The sequence below is a fragment of the Struthio camelus genome, chromosome 1, assembly GCF_040807025.1.
Source record: "Struthio camelus isolate bStrCam1 chromosome 1, bStrCam1.hap1, whole genome shotgun sequence".
Taxonomy (NCBI): domain Eukaryota; kingdom Metazoa; phylum Chordata; class Aves; order Struthioniformes; family Struthionidae; genus Struthio; species Struthio camelus.
This window is the reverse complement of record NC_090942.1, coordinates 39,912,896-39,936,882: the sequence shown is the minus strand read 5'-3', so window position 1 is coordinate 39,936,882 and position 23,987 is coordinate 39,912,896. Positions and strand designations below refer to the sequence as shown.

Here is a 23,987-nt window from a genome sequence, read left to right as displayed (position 1 = left end):
GAATTTTACCTTGACAGACAAACGCTAATAAATACAAACACAGTTTTTTGGCTACTTGGCAGTCATACAATCCCTTTCTCCTCATATCAGTTTCTAAACTACTGTCATAATTCTTGCCATTAGCAACATCAGAGGTCAGCAAAAAATAAAGTCTTTAAAAAAAAAAAAAGAGACTAAAACAAAAAAAAATCCCACACATGGCAGCACAATGAAGCATACCCTGTCCTGCCTATAAGTTCAAGAAATTAAGGTCAGAAAGGCAGAAAGTACAATGCTACCATGTAACCTGATGTACTATACAGAAAGACTGCAGAAGCTCAAGATATGCCTTCAGATAACAAGTATTTGTCACAGCTATTGGACAATAAATATTGTCTTTATTAAAAGATTTCCCCTCTTCCCCCCAACACGCACAAGCAGCTCTGGCACAGGAGAGTTTCCAAAGCACAGATATAACACATTGCTTAACAGTTAAATTGTAAGATAGAGTTAAAGGAACAGTTCCAGCTCAAAGCCTGCAAAAATACTTGGTACAAAGGAGACCACCTCTTCTATGAGGAAGTTGCTTTAATCCCCCTCAGTTACTCAAAAAGCAGCAATGGACATTTATATCCAAATGGCACACTATCATATCCTAAGAAAGCCCAAAACAGGCACCTGAGAATAACTTACCTCCTAACAAAGGATTCAAAGGCTTGAATGCAATACTCTCTTAGTTCGTCATCATCTACGTTACAAAACTTTACAACCAAAGGAATTATTTTCTCAAGATATTCACCTGATAAAAGAAAATTAGCAAAGTAATTACTCTCATCTAAAAACTTTTAACATTACAGATAAACTACATATATTTTCTTACCTATTCTATGACCTGCTTGCCTACTGATAGCAGCGATACACTGTATATAGGTCCTAGTTGTTGACATGGAATCATTTTTAGACAGCTCTGTCAACAGATGTTCAATGAGGTCAACAAAAACTATATTGCCACAACTCATAACCAGGTGACCAAGAGCAATGATGGTTCTTTTCCTCACAGCAAGCCTGGGGCTAGTCAGCTGGGGGAGCAGACAGGTCAGAATTGAAGGATGGAAGTTAACAAGCAGTCCTCCTTGCCTTAAAACAGACAAAACACAAACTCAAACCAATTGAATCTAGATTACTTTGTTCATATACTCTACAAGAGTTTCTTTAAATATTCCCAAAGCATCGCACAAATTCCAATTACAGTATTTAAGCTTGTAGAACTTTTCAAAATAAGAAATGAGTTTACAATATATCTTCAAGGAAAAAAAAACATTAAAATAAGCTTAAAACTACAGTTCAAGCGGTAACAGTAATCAGTCTATTAACCAACCGATCTTCCAGGCATTCACTTTTTTTTTTCCTTTAAAGTTCAACCTATACTTACAACAAAATCTTACCATACCATCTCACATAACTTACAGAAAGCAACTTCAGTTTAATATTTGGAGAATTACAGTTCAAAGTTTATGCACCATTTCCTACTTCACCAGCGTTTTGCAAGAGGGACGTTTACCTGCTCAGCATATCAGCCATGATATCCAACGCCTCTAATTGAACAGACACATCTTCCTGCTTGGCTATAGCACTAGTGAGACGTCCTGTGATCTTTTTGCAAACGTTAGCCGCTAATGCAGAACCTGAAAGTACAACAAAACCTCAGCACTGTCATAATACAGAAGCACAGGGATCATCTTTGCAACTATAGGAAACTACCTGGTTTTAACTTGAAGAAACTTTCCTCCCACCAAAATAAGCTTGAACAACCAGTTCCTTTTGCTAATGTAAAGTATGCTGTACATTACAACCGAAAGAGTATGTGGAAACATACCAAGGAGGGGTTTGTAATGGTCCCACATAAGGTGCATCTAACAAAGGACACTGCTTTTGGCAAGGCAAGCAATGGGGAAAAAAAAATGCCAAGATAAGCCTAGAATAATAAATGAAAGCACTATAGGTAAAAAAAACAAATGAATAACTAAAAGTTACAGGAAAGCACAGAAGTAGTCGTCTCTAAAGAACAGCTGCGTAATGAAACAGCAAGATAAAGTGATGTCATACAAAAAGTTACTTAAGTCTACCTGAAATAATACGGAAACATTTGAGGAAGGGAGGGGGAATACATATACATATATATATATATGTAAAATATATATTTTATATATATATATACACACACACACACTCAAACTATTTTAAAATTCAAGTATTAAGTAAAAACATTTTCACAACTGCAAAGTTTTTGTCCCAGAACTGCCTAATATTGTTCAAATAGTTATGTGAATTGAAGCAACTCATCTGTCATAATAATAGCTACCCCACAACTAGCTCTCATCTTCATTTGCATGAATATTGTTCAATAGCGGAATCTTTTTAGCGATTTGACCATTTATAAAATCTTCAAATGAAAGATTTTCATGAATTTACTTGTGCTTTGTGAGTCTGAGAGCTTTGAAATTTACATTTGCAATTAACATAAGTTATTTCCTATAATAAAATAAATTTATATATTTATGGCATATTCCCAAATATAAGCCCGAAAACAATTTCACAGTAAAAATTACATAGCAATTGGACAGTACAAACATATCGTAGAGGCTAACAAAACAGACAACAATATAACATTGAATTGACAGTAAGAAGTAACGTTTAGGTTCCTTTTGTATTAGGAATACTGATTATATTGAAGATTTTGCTACAGCTATTCTTAAGCTTTACATCCATCCTCAAGATCTACTTCTGTGTTGTGTAGGCCAAAAAAGAATAAAAGCTTAAATGGATTTTTTTTTTTAAAAAAAAAAAAAAATCAATTCCTATATGCATCCCACTTCTACTTGATATAAACATGACTGACTTGTGGGCTTTCAATAAAGGATGTAGAAATCTGAGTAGTTTGGTAACCTAAACTTCAGAGCATCTAAAAACTCTGCATTTCCAAAGCCTTTTCAGTCACTTTTCCATTCTCTTTCCTACCTTGCATTATGATACCTGAACAGCACTTTAGTTAAATAAAAAAAAAAAAAAAAAAAAGTAATGTTATTAACTGATGAGCTGTTCATCATTGCTACCTCTCTTGGAGGAAAAATTGCCTTCATTTACAAATTGTAGGTAAATATTTCACTAATTCAACAGGCATTTGTTAGAAAAACAAGGTAAATTCCTAAACATTTACCAGAAACTGAGACAAGAAATCAGATCATTAAAGAAAAATACCAGAGTTACACTCAATTTAAAAACATTATCAAAAAGCAAGATGAGATTTGACTAATACTAGTCTAGAAATGCTCTACCAGACAATTATTAAAGTAGGAGTTTTTACACTCAACTTGCTACACCAACATTCCTATATTGCAAGTTTTTCACATTAATGTGATGCTACAGGAAAAAAAATATATATATATATATATAAAATTAGTAAATCTGGAAGTACAGTCATGGAAGTCACCAAAAGAATATTTCTACCATACATTTTTCCTCTGATAGAAACCAATTCAAATGTTAAATGAACTACATTTCCTTCACTAAAGGACCCTGCTTCTTACATTTTTAGAATTAGTAACAAAAAGAGATAAAACTAATACTTGACACTCCGAGTACAAAATGCCTTACCACTGGAAGCCGGGGGGAGTTCTCCGATCACAGTTTTAAGGCCAATGCTTGAAATGTCACGTAACTGTTCCTTATCTGAAAGCATGTTTGTACAGAGGGTATCTACAATGGTCTCCACTTGATACTCCTTCACTTTACTCACCAAAGGGCCGAGACTGTATAAACAGAACACAAGGGCATTACATCTGCAGTTTTATTTGAAATCCCTTATTTTATTTCACTATTTGCATTGATTTCATAAACTTTATACTGCTACCAAAGGTAATCTTAAGTAGGAACTTTTTGTAAACTGAAAACCTTCAACAGATTAGGCTAACATCCTTTCTCAGTAAATCTAGTGATAAAATACTGTTTTAATATATCTGCTTTTTATCTCCTAATGGAAAGTTTTTGCATGATTGTTCTGCTTCATAGTCTCCAAACCTAAGCGCCTCTTCCTTCTCACTTAATGCTGAGATTGACAACAAAGTTACCCAGACACCAACTCCAGTCTACACGCTTAACCATCAGCGCCTACTTAGCTCACAAACGAGCAACCTACCTTCTTTATTACTGCATCTTTATTCGAGACAAGGTTTGGGTCCAATATGATGTACCCAGGCACTTATTCTGTACCTTAGAGTGCATTAAAAGGATGCAAATGATAAAACATAAAACAATGAAATGGCATGCCCTCTTTCACACGGGCTCCAAACACAGCAGACTAAGGTTCCCTCTTTTCCTCAAAGCTGAGTTTTTAGTCACTCCAGCTGTTCTCAGGATTATGGCAATTTTGTATTCCCTTGTCACCTGCTCCTATTTGTTGAAAAGACTGAAACTGCAGAACGTCCTAGTAGAGTCCAGTTCATTGGTAAGAAACACAGCATCCTCCTAGCCCTATCACTTTCAGTGTCTCCCTTTTGTTACTGCTATGTTCCAAAAGGGAAGTTATACAAAAACAGCAGCACCTTATTTTGTCCCTATTTTCTCCCTTTCAGAACTAGTAAGCAAGTCTTCCACTTCATTCTTCATACTCCAGGAAAGACACGGCCCTCAGTTTTACTGACCTTCATAGTAAAGCATATGCATCACGTTTCAGCTACAAACCAAATTCTGTCCTGTTACAGATCAGAAGATTTGGAGGATCTTGCAGATTTTATGTAATGATACATGAGACAATTTCCAGCTTGACTTACATATTCTACATTTAGCTTGCAGTGCTGGAACCACTGGCTATCGTAATGACCAACATGTGTCTCACTGGCCTTGGATCCCTGCATCCATCTGTTGCTCTTTATATTGCTATTGGAAGGATGATCAAGCATCACCCATGTTTTTGCTGTGTTACATCCTACTGTATTTAATTACTAAATAATGTATGACTAAGTCTATTAGCTGCTGTGCAATAAAGGTAGTTAGAAAAAAGTTCATTACTTCATAAAATCTCCTTTGTACTTAAGTAATCAGAAATAAAAAAACAATTTTTTTTTCTATACTGTAAGACAGATACTGTCAGCAGTTGGCCGCAATCACCCAAGCTTTATCAGGAAAACCAGAAATACTGCCTGGAACTTCATCCACCAGTGAAAAACCTCCAAAAGAACTCAAAGAACTTACTCTTTCCCCCACTATGTCTCCAACCTTTCACTCCATATTTGCTTATCTAATTCCTCCCTGTATTTTTAAAACACCTCCCTTCAGATAAAGCATCTCAGATAGGAGAAATTAATTTTGAGAGACTTTCAGTTACTTGCTCTTTTCACGTTCAAATATACTACATGAAGCACAAGCGCATCAAATTCTGGAGAGTGAGCACTGACTATAAGCTGGATCCCTATCGCTTCTCATAGAAAGGAACAGTATAGTTAACCAGCTACTCTGAAAGACATAGCTCCCTTGTTTTTAAAACTTCTGCTCTCTGTATTCTGATCTTGCCAGCTACATTCTCTCTTTACATCTCCGTGGTGACATCTATAATACTATTATCCCAATGATGAAGCATGTTTACTAATGAGACTTGTCAACACTAGAGGTGAGATGTGGCATGAAGCTAAAGTTAATAAGCTCTACCAGGCTTCAGTCCTGCACTGATCCATACAGAATCAAGGGTAGGAGGACAAGAAGCTGCTAACAGCCAAACAGGAGAAAAAGCAGAGGCCTAAGGCAAGAAAGGAGACAACAATAGTGAGGATCATCTACAGAAAAAGCAGGAATCATGAACTTGAAGTGTAGCCCACTAGCAGAATTAACAGAAACACAGAAGCATCTCCAGCAAGCTACCATTTGTTCTTATTTCCATCTGAATTACAGACATAACGGATACCATTCTGACTTGGTCTTGTGCACAGACCTTCCCCTACTTATGTTCTGCAGCTGCTCCAGGTGTCCCACTGAAGAAATTCTATGGTCCGATTCTGAACAGCACCTCAATGCTTTTCCTCCCAAGACACACACTTCAAGTCACACATATCAGCACAAATTCAACTAAGTCCAAAGTAAGAAAGCACTGCAGGTTTTCAAGAGATTCTACACGTGTGTCCTCAGTGCAAGCTTTGAGGAGCAGTAAAGCGTGAGGGCTTTAAGCAAGCTCTTCATATAAAAACAATCTGGTTAGATTTGAAGAGTTCAAAGACATTTGTTAGCTTATTAATTTTAGGAAGCATTTTTGAAAAGCTTAAGCTTTGCTGCTGATTTTTGTGGAAATCAGGGCCCACCTTGCAGTACAGGAGTCCAAGTGGGCCCATGCAATGGTTCCATCAGATTTGTGCTCTTCTGCTGAGAGGACAGAGTGCTTAAGCCACTTCAAAGGCTGCAATAACAGGTGAAGCCTCCTACTGCAGCTGACAGCGCTAGACACTACTGACAAGAAGTCCTAGTTGCTTCTGTGGCCTACAGAGGAGGGTCTGAGATTTCTATCTGCCCTTCAACATTGTACACATTGGATACAGTGCACTAACCTACAAATCAAAACCACAAAACTGAAACGTATGGAAATCCATGCATAAACAAATACAAAAGCAGCAGCATCTTAAAGTCAATCACAAACCGGTTATATTAGAACTGCATTAGAATGTCATGCTTCCACATAAACTTTTGTTTTTTCCATACTGATCTTTCATACCGTATACATCTGCTTTTCACTACAACTTGTTACCACAAAGCTAAGAAACTACATTGATCTCTATAAGGGTTAGCAAACACCAACCGGGGAGAACTGAAATCAAACTGAAACCCTATAGGAAAACTGAACGAACCAACTTATCAAAATAAAATAGCTGTAAGCGTGTAATAGTTGTAATTTTGTTTTGAAGCAAAATCAAGTTTGCAAATCTATGCTACTGTTTACTAAAAATACGTCAGCTTTTTGAGGCTGCAAAGCAAGCTTACCCCTGCTCAATCGATTAGGACCATATGGTCAAGACCTTATTAAAGCATCTGAAATATGCTTAAGTTTAGCAAGCAGATAGTGATATTTGAAAAATAGATTAGGATAGTTAACAATAAAACAACTTTCAAACTAGAAGCATGTCTACTTTAACTCCTTTGTCAAGTGTAAACGCAGCAGCCTGTCCAAAGATGGACTATCTTTCTGTGTTCAGAAAAAAATAGTAATATATGGAAAGTTGGAATATATTAATTTGCACTTCAGTTTTCACTGACTGGGAAGCAAATACCAATTATCACACTTTTAAAACTGTTCAGTCACAAGTTATTTTGATATACATAGACAGAACTTTTTTTTTTTCCAAATTAGCCTTTCAAAACAAACATTCCACAAAAAATGACCCAGATCAAATAATGACACTAGAAAAAGGTGGGACAACCTCAAATTTTGCTGTACAATATAATAGAGTTGCTACTTCATGGTACAAAGCTGAATCCTGGTTAACAAATATCAGTATGCAGTTCTGGTAAACTTAAGAAATTCAATACATTATATCTTAACTGTATCAGATTACTGGAAAGAAACTATGTGGAGGCAAAGTATTTTCTTTCAGATCTTAGTGATCACACCGGAAAAAAAATGTACTTGTTTTTATTTTATTCCATAAGATTCTGATAGTGATTACCTCTCAAGTGTGAGCCTCACATAATCCCAGTGCTTTTTTTTTTTTTTTTTTTTAGTCCACTGCCCAAGCAAGGGAAATCTATAGGCAAGCAGAAATTCTGTCTGAGCTAGCAAGATACTAAGCTGCCCATAGACTATTATTCTGAAAGCAGATACTCCAAAATTCAAGTCAAGTTATGCTACTCAGGCAAAAGCTTACTTTAAGCTTAACATTACCTATTTAAATCTTTTTCATTCTCACATTATTGTGTTAGAGAAACCAACAAGTATTTCAAGACAGAAAAATCATTCTTGAGTCTTTACAGACTAAAGAAGAAAGTGACTTTCTGGCCTGCGCTTACAGTATGTATTGAGAAAGAAGCATACAACGCACAAGAAGACATGCAAAGTGGTCTTTCTTGTTTTACCGGAAATGGCTCTGCAGTTTAAGTCTAACCTCCTAAGAACACAGTTGGCTCCTTGGTTCACTACTGGCTAATAAAACTGTCAGCCAGTTGCAGAGGAACACACAGGTTCCCATTCAGAGGGAAAGGCTTAAGGCTACGGTATTCATTCAACACAAAAGTACTAACATTAGCTTAGGAGCTTAGTTCTGTACTCACCAAGAATGACCGCACAGAAAGCCCCATAGTTTTTGTACTTTCCTGATCTGCTGCAGAAAAAAACCCTGGTTGCTGCATTGTTTTAGTAGTGGACATCTGAGGATGTGTAGCTTAATTCTAAAGTGCTGTCAACAAGGAAATGTTACTTTGTATTAATTTTATTGGTTGACCTAGGTGCCTTGCATCAGCTCCATTTTTCAAGGTGACAGACTATAACAAACCAATTTCTGAATGAGGACATAGTTAAAATTCCAGGGACTTTGTTCATTTTGAAATTGTGATTCCTCCTTCTAGACAGGGCTATTGCCCTTGCAGCTGCATATGGAAAAAAGGGGTACAATCTGGTCAGAGTTTAGAAGCATCTATGGGGTAACTTCAAAATCATGTGTTCCACATTCCTCTGAATCTCAATCTTCTATTCTGCCTCAGGGTCAAGTTTTCCACTCCTCTTGTCCCAAAGGCTCCCAAAAACACTCTGAATTCCCCAAACCTGTCAATTTCTTGCTTTAGAGTTCCTCAGAGTCATTCCAAAGCTGTCTCTCCACCATACAGCCCACATCACAGGACTACCCTAGACCCCCAAATCATTCCATCACCTCTATCCTCCACTCCTGAAAAAAAGAATAGTGTTCCAACAGCTCAAGCTAAACCAACAAACACAGTTCTTGAAGGGAGCCAGTTTGGAGGACTAGGCTCAGACTCAGAAACCTGCAAGTCAGTGACTCAAGCAGAACTCAAGAAGCTCAGAACTCTGAGTTTCACTCTGGAAAAAATGGCACATATAGCTTTAAACAGAAGAACAAAACCCACACATCTTAGCTACCCCAAAATCTGCTATACGTGCCCCAATGCTGCTACCTTTCTTCCAAGTCCGAGAGTTGACAGCAGTTAGAGCTAATTATACCCTGGAAAAGTTCAACAGAAGCAACAGACAGCAAGCAAGAGGGCAAACAGGAGAAGGACATATCATCTAAAGCAAGCCTTTCAATTTAACCACAAAGTATAACTTACAATATAATATTAACCAGAGTGAGATTCAGCTATTTGGTACCAGCTACCTGTCAGTAAAGTTGTGAACTTCTCTTTAAATAGCTAAGCTTATAATGTCTTACTCCCTTGAACTGAAAACAGTGTTTATGCTTGAGGCATAGCAATTAGATAAATATCCAGCAATACAAAATTCCCAAGACAATCACACCTACCACTTTCAACACCTTTCTTCACAAACCATGACCTGCTTGGTTTCCTTCTCTCCTTACCCACCAGAACTCTACTCATGTTCTAAACCCTTAAAATTCCCTTTGGGAATTTTTAAGAAAAAAAAAAACAAAACAAAACAGTGAAAGCAAAACATACTTACCAAGACAAATTTTGCAATCCCATACACAACTAATTCAGTTTTGTTAACGCACAAAACTTCAAACTAATTTGAGATTGAGGTCAACTCCCCAAGTTAGGCCATAGATACCCGAGATTACAGTATTATAATCACCCAAACTCCATGAATTCAAGAAGGCTGCACTTTACTCCTCACTTTGCAGTGTAATTGACAAATCTCTTAAAAATAATTACATAAAAAACAAACTGTGGTACATTTCTAGAAGATAATGCAGAGAAATAATTGGAAGAGAACTCTGAACTGACATACTGACTAGTCTCTAAAGAAAGGCAGAAAAGAAGCCCTTTAAGTGGACAGAAGCAAAGATGTAATGGAAGGTTTCTCGCTTGTTCCATATACACATGTAGACACACAGAAACGAACAGCTCTAACAGAGTATCCTTTGTTAAGTACAGCCAAACCTCAGGTCCTAACCTGGCACTGCCCTTTAATTTAGGAAAGGGCCACTGTACCAGAATCTAAAGCAAGCCATCTCCCATAGCTACTAATCTTCCAAGAACTGAGAGAGTAGGGGTTCAGAAGACCATAACAATAATCCTAGCCTGGTTATGTTACTGTTTCAATCATTTTAATTAATACTGCAACCTTATTTAAATATTTTTGGGAAAAGTATTGATACCAGTAGGGAGTATTTACCCACACAGCTAAATTCCTAATAAATGTGTACAGGAGCATTTCCCAAGGTATAGATTACTACCCACAATAATAATATTTCAAATACCTCAAGCCATCCCCGACTACTTGCCTAAAAGTTAAAATGCTTTCTCCAGCTACTCAAAAAGTTCACAAGTCTCTCCACAACCTGATTCCAGCCAAACGTTCCTCTTTCAGTGTTTTATTGAGGCATCACTAGTTTCTCTTCAAATACACACCACTTATTCAGCGGCCATTTACAGCACTGTTGCACTATTCTATTCTTAGTGCACAGTAAACCCTTTTTGTAAGTGACAGAAGCGACCACAATTCGAAAATATGACAACAGTCCATAGTAATCCAAAGAGAAGAAATTCTTTGTGTGTTCCAGTCAGACTAAGGTCTGGAAAGGTGCGAGAACAGAATCTATAGAAGCCATTTCACATTCATAATGCTGCATGCTCCAATGGAAGCACTACAAACAGAAGCATTAGGAAATAGAAAAAAGCACATGTACTGCTAAGCAAGCGCATTCATATGAAACTGAATAAAAGTATCATATTAAAAGCACGACAAGCCTTCAAAGTAGCAGTTCTGAAAGTTAGCAAATTCACTTGCTATTAATCAGAAGCAATCTAGTTTGGTAGGCTTCCAGGCTGCAGTCTCATCTCTCTCTTCAGTGCTAGAAAGAGTAAGTATTTAAATTCACAGTTTGGAATGACTTCTACAGTTCAAGTAAAATGAATCTTCCATATCCTAAAGATCTGCAGCTGACACCCATCCCATCATACAACAAATGACTTGGACGCACTAGAAGTAGACATCCAAAAAAAGTTGTTCCATAAGTAAAAGCATCTGAAATGCAGATAAGGATTTTTTTTGTTTTAAAACTGAGCTATTAAACACACATTTAAATCAAAAGAATTTAGTGGCTGTTCATTTTTCAAAGGAAATCTATGAGCAACTAAAATAACTAGAGCAAAGGCTGGTCAATTAGATTCATCTCAAAGAAAAACTCAAGATCTTGCTGAGATTTTAAGGATCAAATCGCTGAAATGACAAAAATTGCTCAAACACCTGAAATTAGTTTCTAGAAAGTCGTAAACAAGATTATTGTCCTACGCATTAAATTTATTAGTTCAACAAAGTTGATATATCAATTGTGAGAAAGGGAAGAGTGCCTCAAGCTTTTCTGGATTTCTTACTGGATCTTATAACCAGTAAATGTCACTCTTAGATCTCATTATTAGTCTCAGTTTGTGAACAGAACTCATCAGAAGAGAATAAACCATAAATTCCTTTTATGAAATTAGTTCTGAATACAAAGGATTTGCACTTAAGTATGTATTGCTTGTATTTAAAGACAGTTTAAATATTGTTTCAAGTGCTCTTTGATCTTTTTCTTTTCACTAGTTAATTACACTTACGAATAATTTGTGCCCAGTTTCTCTTAAATCAATATCAAAAGCACATTCAACTTTCTGTGGAAGTAAAGAGCAACTGTAACACACTATCTAATTTAAGTTACATACATTTGAAAATAAAGGTGTACATAGTATACTCTCCTTACTGGCAAGGACATAATTCATCTTATAACTAAATATACCATTTAAAATACACTGGTTTCAGGTTATCAAACAAGTACGTTTACTTCAACGGAAGAGCTAAAATGTACAAGTGGAAAAAATATATTTGACTCAAATCACCCATATAGTGTGGTGTGCATCAGCCTGTTACCACAGCATCCAAAATGCTTTAAAGCCACTGAACCAGATCAGTCACGCAACTGCCCATATGTGCATCATCCTGTTCACATTAATGACTCATCACAGCAACAGAGTTCTCTATATTGAACTACTGCCCAGCACAGTCACACTGATAATGCAGATAAACTACAGAATTGCATGGGAGGAATCACTGAAAATAGTTCATTCAATTCTACATTATAGTTGTTTTTCTAACAGGTTTCAGTAAGCAGTAATTACTTCAGTGTGAAGTAATAAAAATTCGTAGGTATAGATCTGAACGACAGAGCATCACACCAGAGGTGTCTGGTTCACACTTAAACTGCAGCGCCAAATTTATGAATCAATTAATGAACAAATTGGGTCAACAGAGAAAATACTCCACAAAACACTACCAATAGGTAGATTTTGACAAATAGTATGATTTGTCTAATCCAGATGCCTGTAGTCCTGGATAGAGCTACAGGCAGAGTAACTACTGCCACCCCAAAGGAACACAGGGATACCATGCCAGACTAGATGAATAGTCTTAAACAACAAGCGCTGAAAGAATATCCGAGAGTATCTTCTAAATCAGATGACTGTAAAACAGCCTCTGACTGTCACGTAGACAAAAAACAACTCCTCCAGACAAGTCGTAAAACATAAAGAGCATGTAAAATTTTAAAAGTATTCTTGAAGACAGACAAGGTGGACTGCAGTTACTGAGCTATTTTGCACCTACTGCCCGCACAACAAACGTTGAAAGAACATACTCCTTTCTCTTCTGCAGGGTCAAAATTCAGACCACACACACTTTTACTCCAACCCTAATAAAGCAGTTCATTAATTTTCACTTTTATTCAGAACTGAATAGCATAACCATTTTGCAATGAGCTGCCACAATATCCATAAACTCCCAAGTTGACTTCTGCTAAGCAAGAAAAAGTACGTTTTATCCTATCCAAAAGACATACAATACAGCTGAGAGGTTCAAGAAAAAAAAAAATCGCTAGCGCATTTCAAAGAAAGAGTAAGAAACAAGTTCTTCAGTATTTTAACAAGTAGATCACTTCGTACCCAAAATATGAAACTGAGTAGAGGGTAGGACAAAACTAGGAACTTTGCTTACTTGTTACTACACTTGCCTACGAGTCACCATTATCTTTAGACAGCTCTGAGCTACTTTAAATTTGTAGTACAAATCATCTGCTTTGTTCAATTAACTCAAGAATCAAATCTTAAAAGAGTAAGCCTCCCTCAAGAGATTCTCACCTGTTCAAGCAGTGATCAGTAATACTACCATTCACATTTGTGTTTCCATGGATTTATCTGGAAGAGGAAGTTCTTCTAACAAACAGTGAATCTTTTTTCCTCTCCCCCAAGGAAAAAAAAAAAAAATTCTATCTCAAAAAAGAATCACAGGTACATTAAAAAAAGCAACAAGAAAGGATTTTAAAAGCCCATATGATAGAGAATCTACCCTTGAATGGGAATCAGCTATCAGTATCAGAACTAAGTTCCTGCTGATAGTATCTAGAGACCACCAGAGCATCCAAACTAAGGAATTCATCTTAAAAACAACATGTTTTCCCCAGCTCAAAGTGCCAACAAATCCATAATAAAAATATACAAGTAAAGAATGGCAACACAAAACAAAAATTTAGAAAACTAAATTGGTTGAATTTAACTTTCCACAACATCAAGCTTTCTCCCGGCATAGTGGTAGGTGGAAGGCTTCATATCACCTTAAACTTAGAAAAAATACAAGTTAACAGAGCTTTAACCCCTCCTCATCCTTCACTCCTACCAGTGTTTCTTCCAATGTTTCTGCCAATGATTGCAAGAGGAGCAGATTCAGAGAAGTAAGTCTCTAAACCAGTTGACTGCAAAATCACATAACCAAGAGTGCAAGAAAGGGGACAAAGAGGGTGAAAACACAGGACTGCAGCAGCATTACCTTAGACTGGTTTAAAATTGTCATGGAACAGTACTCTGAGTATAAGCCTCAAGAAAAGAGGATCATTGTAGGGCATTTTTGGGCTCTCAACGCCTATCTGCAAGTGACTGGGATTCCAATCAACTTGATACATTCAAGAATTCCTGCACTCTAGATTAATGCTCATGATTTATCTGAAAACTGTTCCATTGCATTTCTTGTCCCCTTACACTTAATTTAATGCTGTTCCTTAACATTATTTGACTTTTACTAAAAGTACTCCAAACTTCAGATTGATTCTGTCATTTTAATTAAATCTAAATATTTTACCAGTGTGTCAAAGTGAACCTTAAAATAGAAGAATGGTTAATAAGGTGAGGAAAAAAAAAAGGACACATGCACATACACAAAACAGCCATCTATATTTTCTCATTCTCTTTTTGTGCAGTCTCTTTGAAGTACAAGTAACATTTATTAGAACAGCAGGGCCAAAATTCTAACCTGGTATTAAAGACTTTCATATATACATACTGTGTCTATTTGCATTTTGGGACACTCCCTAATCTGAACTTCAGGCTATATATTAAAGATGAGTACCGCACATATGTTGCGACCTAACTTTTCCACAAAGTTTTATTTCACAGAAAGTTCTAGGCCTGACCCAAGTTTCATAAGTAGCAATTTAATACTTTTTATGCATGTGTTTCATCTGACTGAGCAGAAGCTATTTGTTTCAAAGGAGTAGAACTTGATCTGTACCACAAGGAACACAGACATTTCTAAAATTCAAATTCAAAAGTTGTTCAATCATTAGACAATTGTTTATAACATCGAAAAAGAACACGTACCATTTGACAGCTAAGTTTTGCACCTCACCATTTTTATCTTCCAGTAATTTCAGAATCATCTTCACCACCTTTCTTTCGCTGTCATCATCCAACTTGATAGAATCTTTCTGTAGTTCAGTCATCAAGTCATTAGTAGCCATAAACCTGACAAAAGATAGTCAGATTATTATTAAAAGGATATGGGTCGTTCACAGCACTCTGCAATTCAAGATTCTTGGTTTCCACCATTTGTGATCAAATGAATCATATTCAATCTTGGATTACAGTTACCTGCTCTGTGATGCAACCATCACTGACTTCAATTTTACTGTAAACAGGGAGAAAAATTGCATTTAATAATTTTAGTTAGGCCACTGTCTTTCCTTGAGGAGGACAACTACATATTTCCACTGTTTCATTATGTTAGAGCAAAGATCCAATTTATTTCCACAAAGAAAAACTGAGACCTACCCAGATTTGAAGTAGTCCTTTCATTAGCTACATTGATTTTGTAAGAAACAGATTTGTGGGTGGGTTTTTGCATGTTCCACCCCCACCGCGGGGAAGGGGGAGGGGCAGGCAAACAAACATAAAACCAGTGGAAGCCTTCCTCTGATTTTATTTAAAAGTAACTTTTAAGCAAGAAAAATTATTTTTTCAAGCTTTCTCCCACAAAATCTACAAGCCAAATATTAATAAAGGGAAAAAATTAAGTTATATTTATGCGTTTTTCACATTTTTTTCCCCTGCGCAGATTTGTTTGTTTATAGTCTAGACAATGGTTAATCAAGCTTATCCAGTTCTCAGTCCAAGGGTGCCATACTAAAGACCAAGATTAATTCTTGGGAGATCAAGAGAATAAAATCAGCTTTCCCATCAGCTAATTTACCATTTAATACCACTGTCACATTCACCAAACCAAATCCAAAATCTAAAAACACAGTGAGAAATGACTTTCCAAAAATAGTTTTTATGCCTTTCACTTCTTTTTCTTCCCAATCTGCTTCTGTTCTCTTGTTCTTTCCTGAATGCCCTTTCTTCTCAGGAAAAGTGATACAGATGTATTACTCAATTACAAATCCCACGGGCTTCACTACCAATCCCAGCTCCCATTCAGACACAAAAATAGTCTGTAATTAAACAGTTACGGTTGACATTTGGACTTCAGACACATCAGCCTCAAGCAGACATCACTTAAGCTCAGGTCATACTTGGAAGGTTATCTCTACAGCCTGACATGCTAGATAGATACTCTTTACTGAAAATGAAAGCCAAGCCTCTGCATAACCTTAGCATGCATCACAAATACCAGATGCCTACCCTCACACAACAGACCCCAACTCATGCTATCTTTTAATACTGTAATTCCAGTCCAATAGACTCAAGGTGTTTCTAACTAAGATAAGTTAAGGCACCCCCCCCACACCTTTTTTTCACTCCAACAGTCTCTGAAGCAAGTCTGTAATCTGACAGGAACCAGACGTGTGCATAAACAGACGATGAATGTGAATGGCATCAGCTTTAAACACAGCAAGGAAAAAAGCTACTTAATAAGTAAAGGTAATGGACAGATAGGACAGGCATAAGGACACGCACAAAGTCACATGGTATTAGAACATCTAAAAAATGTCTCCATGTTACAGCTATCTTTACCTCCTTTTCTTAAATCTGCTTAATATCCTCCCCTCACTTCCTCAGTCAACAGCTACCATTTCCTACCTTTATCAGTCCACTGATCACCTATTTGTGGCAATTCTCTAAACTAAGCAGAGCTTGCACGTCCTCAGCCCATCAGCAGCTTCTACACTCAACTACAACTGCCTCCTCCTGACAGGCTCCTCCATTTAAAAAAAAAAAAAAAAAAGCTGGAACTTAGAACTATGATTTTGACTAGTCTACATGAGGTCTGTAGTCACAACTGCTTCCTCCTCAAACGTGCTTATCCTTACATACATATTTCCCTATAGGTATCCTTATATAGGCAGCAGCATACAGGTGGTGCATATCAGTAGCTTTTAATACCTTACACTCAGCACTCATTCTCTTGGTCCAGCAAGGAGTATAGACTCAGTATAGACTGCAACCTGGCATTGAAGCCGTGTGACACACACACACAAAAAAAACCCTACTTCCCCCACAGCCACAAAGTAAATTACCATCTTACATTATTGCTCATTTTAGAATTGAAGGCTGGGCTTCCAGGCAACAAACACCACTTACAATGGCATCAGACAATTTAGCATATCCAAAAAAAAATGGAAGACTAAGTTGTACAGTAAAATACTTACTTGACCTGTGACTTGCAGTCAGTTCCCTGATATCAGGAAGTTCACTACACTATCCCTCTTCAGATATATGTGGTCTATGAATAAAAGCACTTATAGTTACTAGTGCTGAGAATAACTATTTTATTCATTACGCCAATACATGATATATGTAAAGCTTTCATAAAAATTGTTACCACATAACAGCCAGTTTATAAAGGCCTACACTAAAAAAAGTTCTAAAGTATTTGAGAATTCCAAAGCTGTTCAAAGCTCCTAGAGCAGGTAATTTCTAAAGTGTGTTCTCCTAAAGCACTTACAATATAAGGTTTAACTACGTACACCTGGGGAAAAAAGTGCTTGCTACCTCAATTTCATTTGGCAGGTGTGACCTACCTCTCTTGCACAAAGTTTTAAACTCATTAAAACTAGTATTTAGTGGCAAATTGATTAGAGCTTTTTGTAAGTCATCTTCCTCATAAATACAAAATGCAAATCTCACTTAATCACATTGTTAAAATTAAAAAAAAAACTTCAATAAAACTTATTAGAAAAAAAGTTTGAATCCATTTGCAATACAACTTAAATGGGTCAGGTAATACTGTACTGCATCTTTTTAGACTAACTGATTTTTTTTTTACTTCTAAAGTTCCTAGTCTAAAATCTCCAGATAACTACTCCAGCTATCATCAAACAAATCATGCTACTACAATTTGAAAGAGATTCACATAAAAAAAAAGAGTCATCAATTTATCACACCTGTGTCCAATGCAACAATAGCTTTGTCAAAAGCAAACAAGATATTTGTTGACTGATTTGAAAAGTCACCTCTATTTTTTAGATTTTAGTATATTGACAGGAAAGTTGTTTGGATGTACATATAGTCCTTAACTACAAACTAAGCACTGTAGCCTGCAGTAATGCAACAAAACCCAAGAACATTTTATGCCTTTTCCCCGTTAGTGTTGATGTACCTACTTTGATAGATAAGACCTACAAATGAGAATTTCTGGATGCACATACTATGAAGAAAGTAATTTAATTATTTTTAACCTAATGTGTTAAGAAGTTTTTTCCTAGAACTACTGTATAAACATATGGTCTTAGCTGTTTTTTTTTTTTTTTAGAAAAATGCAATACTATTTCATTCTCTAATATTTAATGTCTGCACTTTATCTGCTGTAAAATAAACAAATGACCCAAGGTGATAAATCCTAAACTCAAGAAAAAAAATATCCAGTTCCCATAAGAGTCAGAAATCTAGTTATGTTAAATTAAGATACATAGACTATCAGAGACCGCAGCAGATTGTGCGAGTCCCAGGGGCACAAAACCCTTCTGCCTCCAGGATGGAGCACCCAGGAGCCACGGGAGCTTGAGAAGTTCAAGCCTACCGTGCTGGGCGGCCCTCCCTGCTCCCATTCACAGAATCCCAGGATCGGTATTTTTGGAGGTTGGAAGGGACCCCTGGAGCACACGCCTCATCTAACCCCGCTCAGATCAGAGCCAGCTCCCGCGGCTGCTCGGGCCTTGAGCATCCCCCAAGAACGGTGACCTGAAGCCAACCGCTGACCTCCTCGCCTGACACGGCGCAGACCGGCCAACCCGGCCACCGCCCGGCTCCTCCGGGCTCCTGGGCCCCTCGGCCGGAGCCCGACCCGCTCGGGACGCCCCGTCCTCCGCGAGCAGCGAGCAGACGCCCACCCGGCGGCAGCTCCTCCCCGGCGGGGCAGGAACCCGCGCCCGGCCCCGGAGAGCCGCCGGGGCGCCCCTTCCCCCACCGCGAGGCGGGCGCAGCCCGGGCTCCCGGCCCCGGAGGGCCGCCGGCACCTGCCGCCGGCCTGACCGCGGCGGCGCCAGGCCCGGGAGGCGGCCGTGGGGGGGGGGGGGCAGGGCAGGGCGGCGAGGGGAGCGGCGGGGCCAGGGCGGGCGGCGGGGCGCGGGGGACGGCTCGTACCTGAAGTCCTTGTCGCTGGACGTCATTTTCTCCAGCAGGTTGGAGATGTGGTACGAGGCGCTCGCCATGTTGACGGACCCGGCCGCGGGGGGGAGGGGAAGAGGCGGAGGAGGCGGCGTCTTCTCGGCCTCGCCGGCTCCACCTCGCCCGCTTGGGGGGTCCGGGGCGGCGGCGACGGCGGGGGGGAAGGGGGGGGGCGAGCGCGGCGGCGGCGGCGCGAGACCCGGCGGGGGGAGGGGGGGCAGTACGCGCACCGCCGCCTGCTGCTGACACGGCGCGGGGGCGGGGCGGGGCGGGCACCCGCGGCGGCGGCTCGCGCTCGACGCCGGGTCAAAGGTCGAGAGGGCCCTGGCGCCCGCCGCGCTGCCGGCGCTCCTGATTGGCTCGCTGGGCCCGGCGGGCGGGGCCCCCGTCTCCCGACGGCAGAGCGGACGTGGCGCCAGAGCGTGCGCGGGAAGTTCAGGACGCCGTTGGAGAGAGGCGGGAGGGGGAAGGAGGCGGGGGAAGAGCAGGGAGAGGCTATCGAGGACTACGGTTCCCGGCGTGCACTGCGCCCGCGGCGCAGCCGAGGCTATTGGCGGTGCACGTCGGGGAATGTAGTTGGGGTGGTCGGAGTCCCGTCGCGGCGCGTTGCCCGCTGGGATGCGGAGCCTCGCTGTGATGCGGGCGCCGGGCGCGGTGCGGTGTGGCGGTTGGGCGGTGTTTGCGCAGGGGTGGTGGCGAGGCGGGGCGGCTCCCTGCCTGTGGCTGAAGGGAAGCCGTAACTAAAGGTCTCCTTCATCGCGTTTGGCCTAAGTAGACGTCCACATGTAAAGGGTTTGGTAGCGCTGCGAGCACACTGCGGTGCTCTGCCTGAGGCAGCGAGTGTCCTGCTTTTGCTCCGTGGCTGTTAGTGACCCGCAGCCTGCCCTGGTATTTATGGAGGCTGCAGCCCTTTCCCTTTCCAGCTCTCTGCTAACTGTGCACCGTTTCCCGTAGTAGCTGAAAATGTCGGCTGGAAGCCAGAAGTGTTCTTATCGAAAGTGCAATTTTCTTACGTAGATAAAGGGTATGTTTCTCTCTGTTATGGTTGCAGAAAGGAGCAAAAAAAAATGATCCGGGTGCTGTCAGAGGTCTTTGAAGCCAACAGGCACAGTGAGAGAACTTAAGATTTTTCCCTTTTTCTATTCACGTGACTTCAAAGCCCAGCTCAGTAACGAGAAGAGCCTGGCAGCAGCACCCAGCTGACAATTATCCAGGAAAAGGAAGTCTTTCTGGAAACAGGTGCAGATTCCTCCCTTCAGCTGTGTGCTTTGGCTCAGGCTGGGTGGTCAGGGTGCAATGCTTGAGCTATTGTGGTATGTGTCTGTTGTATGTGACTAGCATGTTGTGTGACAGTCCTCCTGCATGTTGGGAAAACTGAAGCGGTGGTACCAGTAACCATGTAAAATGAACTCCCTTTGCTTATTGTTTTTGTCTGTCTCATCACTGTTCGTGTCACTCACTACTTTTCAGTGCCTAACCCTTGACCTGTGTAAGCCTGGATATGAAGTGGTAGAACTGGAGGAAATATTTCCACGTGCTGTCAAGTCAGCCTGCCAGGGTACAACCCACTTAAGGTTCATACAAAAAAAAAAAAGAGAACCTGAAATAATCTTAATCCTCTGAGTTACATGTATACATGGAAAAACTCCTGAGGAAAAGCTTTTTGAGCCTTTTTCTATATTAAAAAGTTTTGAACTAAAAAGAACATTTTTTTAGAATAAGCATGTCTTAGATGCAGCTTGCAGGCAGCCATTCGCAGGAGCAGAAGGAAAGCGTGCGCTCTTTCCTCAGTCCGTGGCTAGAAATCATGTATGTCTCCTGCACAGCCTGTCACCCATTCAGAATGTACAAGCAACTATTTTGGAAGCCACAGATACTGACTTGTTTACTTCTCTTTATCACTTTTTTTTTGTGTTTGTTCTTGTTAGGCTTTCAGGTTCTCATGCCCATCCCTCTTCCTTAGAGGTTCCTCCAGGATGGGAGAAAGATATAAATGAAGCCATGATATAATGATCATATCTTCTGTCTACTCAAAGGGAATCTTGGAAAATATATATATATATTTATATTAAAAGCAGGAACTTCGTCTTAACCTCCGTGTCTGAGATGTAAATACAACCAATGGTCTCTAGCACATTCAGGGTGTTATACAATCTTGAACACTTTTTAAATGGTTTTAGCATCTTTTAACAACATCCTTCCTAGGCTGGTATATACATCTCAGCAACTGCCAGCTTAGCCCGCCACTACTTAAACCTGGTTTCATGTTACTAGCAGAAACATAGGCTGTCATGGAGACAGTCAAAGTATTTTTTGTTCAAGTGCATTTATTACAGTTGGAAGTTAGCTATAGTAGATGCAATGTTCCAGAGGAAGTTAGACACAGCAGAGGCTAATTGAGAAGAGATTTTTTCCAGCTGATAGCAAACTTCACAGACAGAGTGGTACTCCTGATCTTTTCCCTGTAGACACGCATATTAGAGGCGCTTCGTTCATTCACAAAGATAGCTGAAAGCTTAATTAAATGCTGGAACCTGAAAGGATTTATCTTGCTTTACACTTGCAAATATATTCCCAAAATGCTGAAGATGAGAGAAGAACAGAGTTAGCTGAGAGATGTATTCACAGCAGTAGAATTTCAACCCTCATCAGTTTGTCCTTTCACTTCACATGGGAGTTCTAAGCCCACCGATCAGAAGAGGAAGGCAGAAATATGCTGCATGTTCACATATCAGCTTATAAGGAGCTATACCACACAGCTCTACCAGGCTTACAGGGAATCCTTTCGGATGACAAATTTAAAGCTGGTTATCAGTTTTTACAGCTGGTTTGGGGGAAATAAAAGGAAAATAGCTGTTCAAATGCAGCTCACTGCTCTAAACAGATATTTTGAGCCAGAGATCCTTACCATCTTGGTTTATCACCTAGATAGGTGACTGACTTTGTAGCTCTGAGTTTGAATCTTGAAAAAGCTATTTAGAAAGCAAGTTTTTAAAAGCTCTTGGCTAATTATTGTAACAAACCACAGATGGTATCAAAAAAGTGATCTAGATTTAAATGTGAAAGGGACATAGAAAGGAATGGTATGGCATCTTTAAATTGAAGCAAACAAAGTGAAAGAGCAAAATAGCCTTCAGTAGAACGATTGTATGGGTGAATGTGTGTCTTAAGGCATTAAGTTTAATGCCTAAGGTTCATTATATAAAATATCACCCAAAAGGTGGAGTTGGGTTAGCTAGAGAACGAAAACCCTTGAATATCTTGACTTTAAAATCTTAGCGATAACATTGATCTGTTTAGAGTTTTTAAATTCCCTTATTTTCCATTTTCCTTATTTTTAAAGTGAGATGGCATTCCATAGCAAATAATAACGATTTCCAAACTAGGCCACATTTGGAATAACGTGAATCGTCAACTGTCTTACACCTTATAAGCCAAAATACTTAAGTTTTTCTTTTTACTTGTGAAAGTTAAATGAGAATCTCAAAACATCTTTCCAAAAGCGCTTTAAAGTGTTGGCGTTAATCGTTTTGATTCTTGCTTAAGACTACTTCATTTCAGGACAGTTGAACGTACCATCTATCTCATTTATGAGTGATTTCTACACATTTACAGAGGAGTAATACGTATAGCGGTACATTAACTGTCCTTTCCTTCCTCACCTGGATAAATCCCTTTTGCAAAGCAAAGGAATCTGTTTGTCAGTCTGATTGTTCCATGAGCTTTAAAATGAGAAGGATCGGGAAAACAGCACTGAAAATAATATATGCATCCAGTTAGGAAATGGACTGAAGCAATTGTCAAATAGGCTGAAATTGCTTCTGTAAAAGAACAGAGCTCTACTGGCATCCTCAACATAAGAGTAAGTTTCAGGAAACATAATATCTCAAAAGAGTATAACAGTCTTTTGGTTACAAGCAAAAACACAAAAATGCTAAAAGAAATCTACATTCTGGTTACTAAATGCTGCACAGCTATTTGCAGCATTCATGGTCAAAATTTTTCAAATATATGCTGTCCCTCCAAAATTAAAATGAATCCTTCAAATAAAATCCAATATGAAATGTGAGCCAGAAATTTATTTTCCCCGATTTTTATCATTGTATTATTTTCAGGTCAAATGAATTCAGTTTACAGACAAAAGATTTTTTTCTTCGTTACTACCTCTTCTGAAAATCAAGCCCGCTTGCTTTTCTTTCCAGTTGACCATTTGCACTTCCGCTCCTTATCACAGCTCTAAATTTGAAATTCCTTCAGGGCAAATTATGTTTCCCTTTAGATGAGCACACCCCAACTTTCTTCATATAACAGCCTCAGCAGGTCTTGTATTAGAGATGCTTGCCTCAAGTAAGCTTCCAGGTGTCTGTTTAATTAGAATTTCAGATGCCGAACAGTACTGTTTATGTTTAGAAGCAATATAAGCACAATTTTTTTTTGAAGTGTTTTGACTATTCAGCCTGACTAGAACCAGAGATAGCTGTGCTTTGGGTTCTATTTATGCTGGATCCCGCAAATCAGGAGAGCCTTGACCATACCGATAATTTAGAAATTTCTATGTTAATCCATTGGCTAATTACAATATGAGCCAATGTTTGTCAAAGCTGATGTAAGAGCTAGTCTGTTTAATTATGTAGCATTCTAGCGCATTGCTTTTATTTTGTTGATTCTTGCTTAAGACTGCTTCATTTCAGGACAATAGAACGTACTATCTATCTCATGTAGGAGGCTATCAGTAACAGTCAGGAAAGATGACAAAATACAAAATAATTATTCCTTCACGAATCAGGGTGAATATAGAGGGCTAAAACTAAATAGGAATGCATTAGTCCATGGAACGGAGCGCAACCTTTGCAGAGTCTGGCTTCTTGGAGCAAAATTGACTCATCCAGAGGATCGTCTAAGGTAAAGTGACTCAGTGACACTCTGCTCTTGGAGCA

The 23,987-nt window shown here is 39.2% G+C and overlaps 1 protein-coding gene across 1 annotated transcript in view; it reads right to left on the bottom strand.

Moving 5' to 3' along the window:
* The window catches only part of CAND1 (cullin associated and neddylation dissociated 1), a 28,885-nt gene extending 9,661 nt beyond the window's left edge, over positions 1-19,224 (bottom strand). Inside the window, exons 1-6 of the mRNA XM_068935004.1 lie at positions 19,027-19,224; positions 14,827-14,970; positions 3,634-3,788; positions 1,541-1,664; positions 860-1,116; positions 673-778 (exon numbers count right to left, since the gene is read on the bottom strand). Coding sequence (XP_068791105.1) covers positions 673-778; positions 860-1,116; positions 1,541-1,664; positions 3,634-3,788; positions 14,827-14,970; positions 19,027-19,094 — 854 coding nt within the window. The 5' untranslated portion in view covers positions 19,095-19,224. The remainder of the gene's footprint in view (positions 1-672; positions 779-859; positions 1,117-1,540; positions 1,665-3,633; positions 3,789-14,826; positions 14,971-19,026) is intronic.
* Between the last annotated feature and the right edge of the window lie 4,763 nt (positions 19,225-23,987).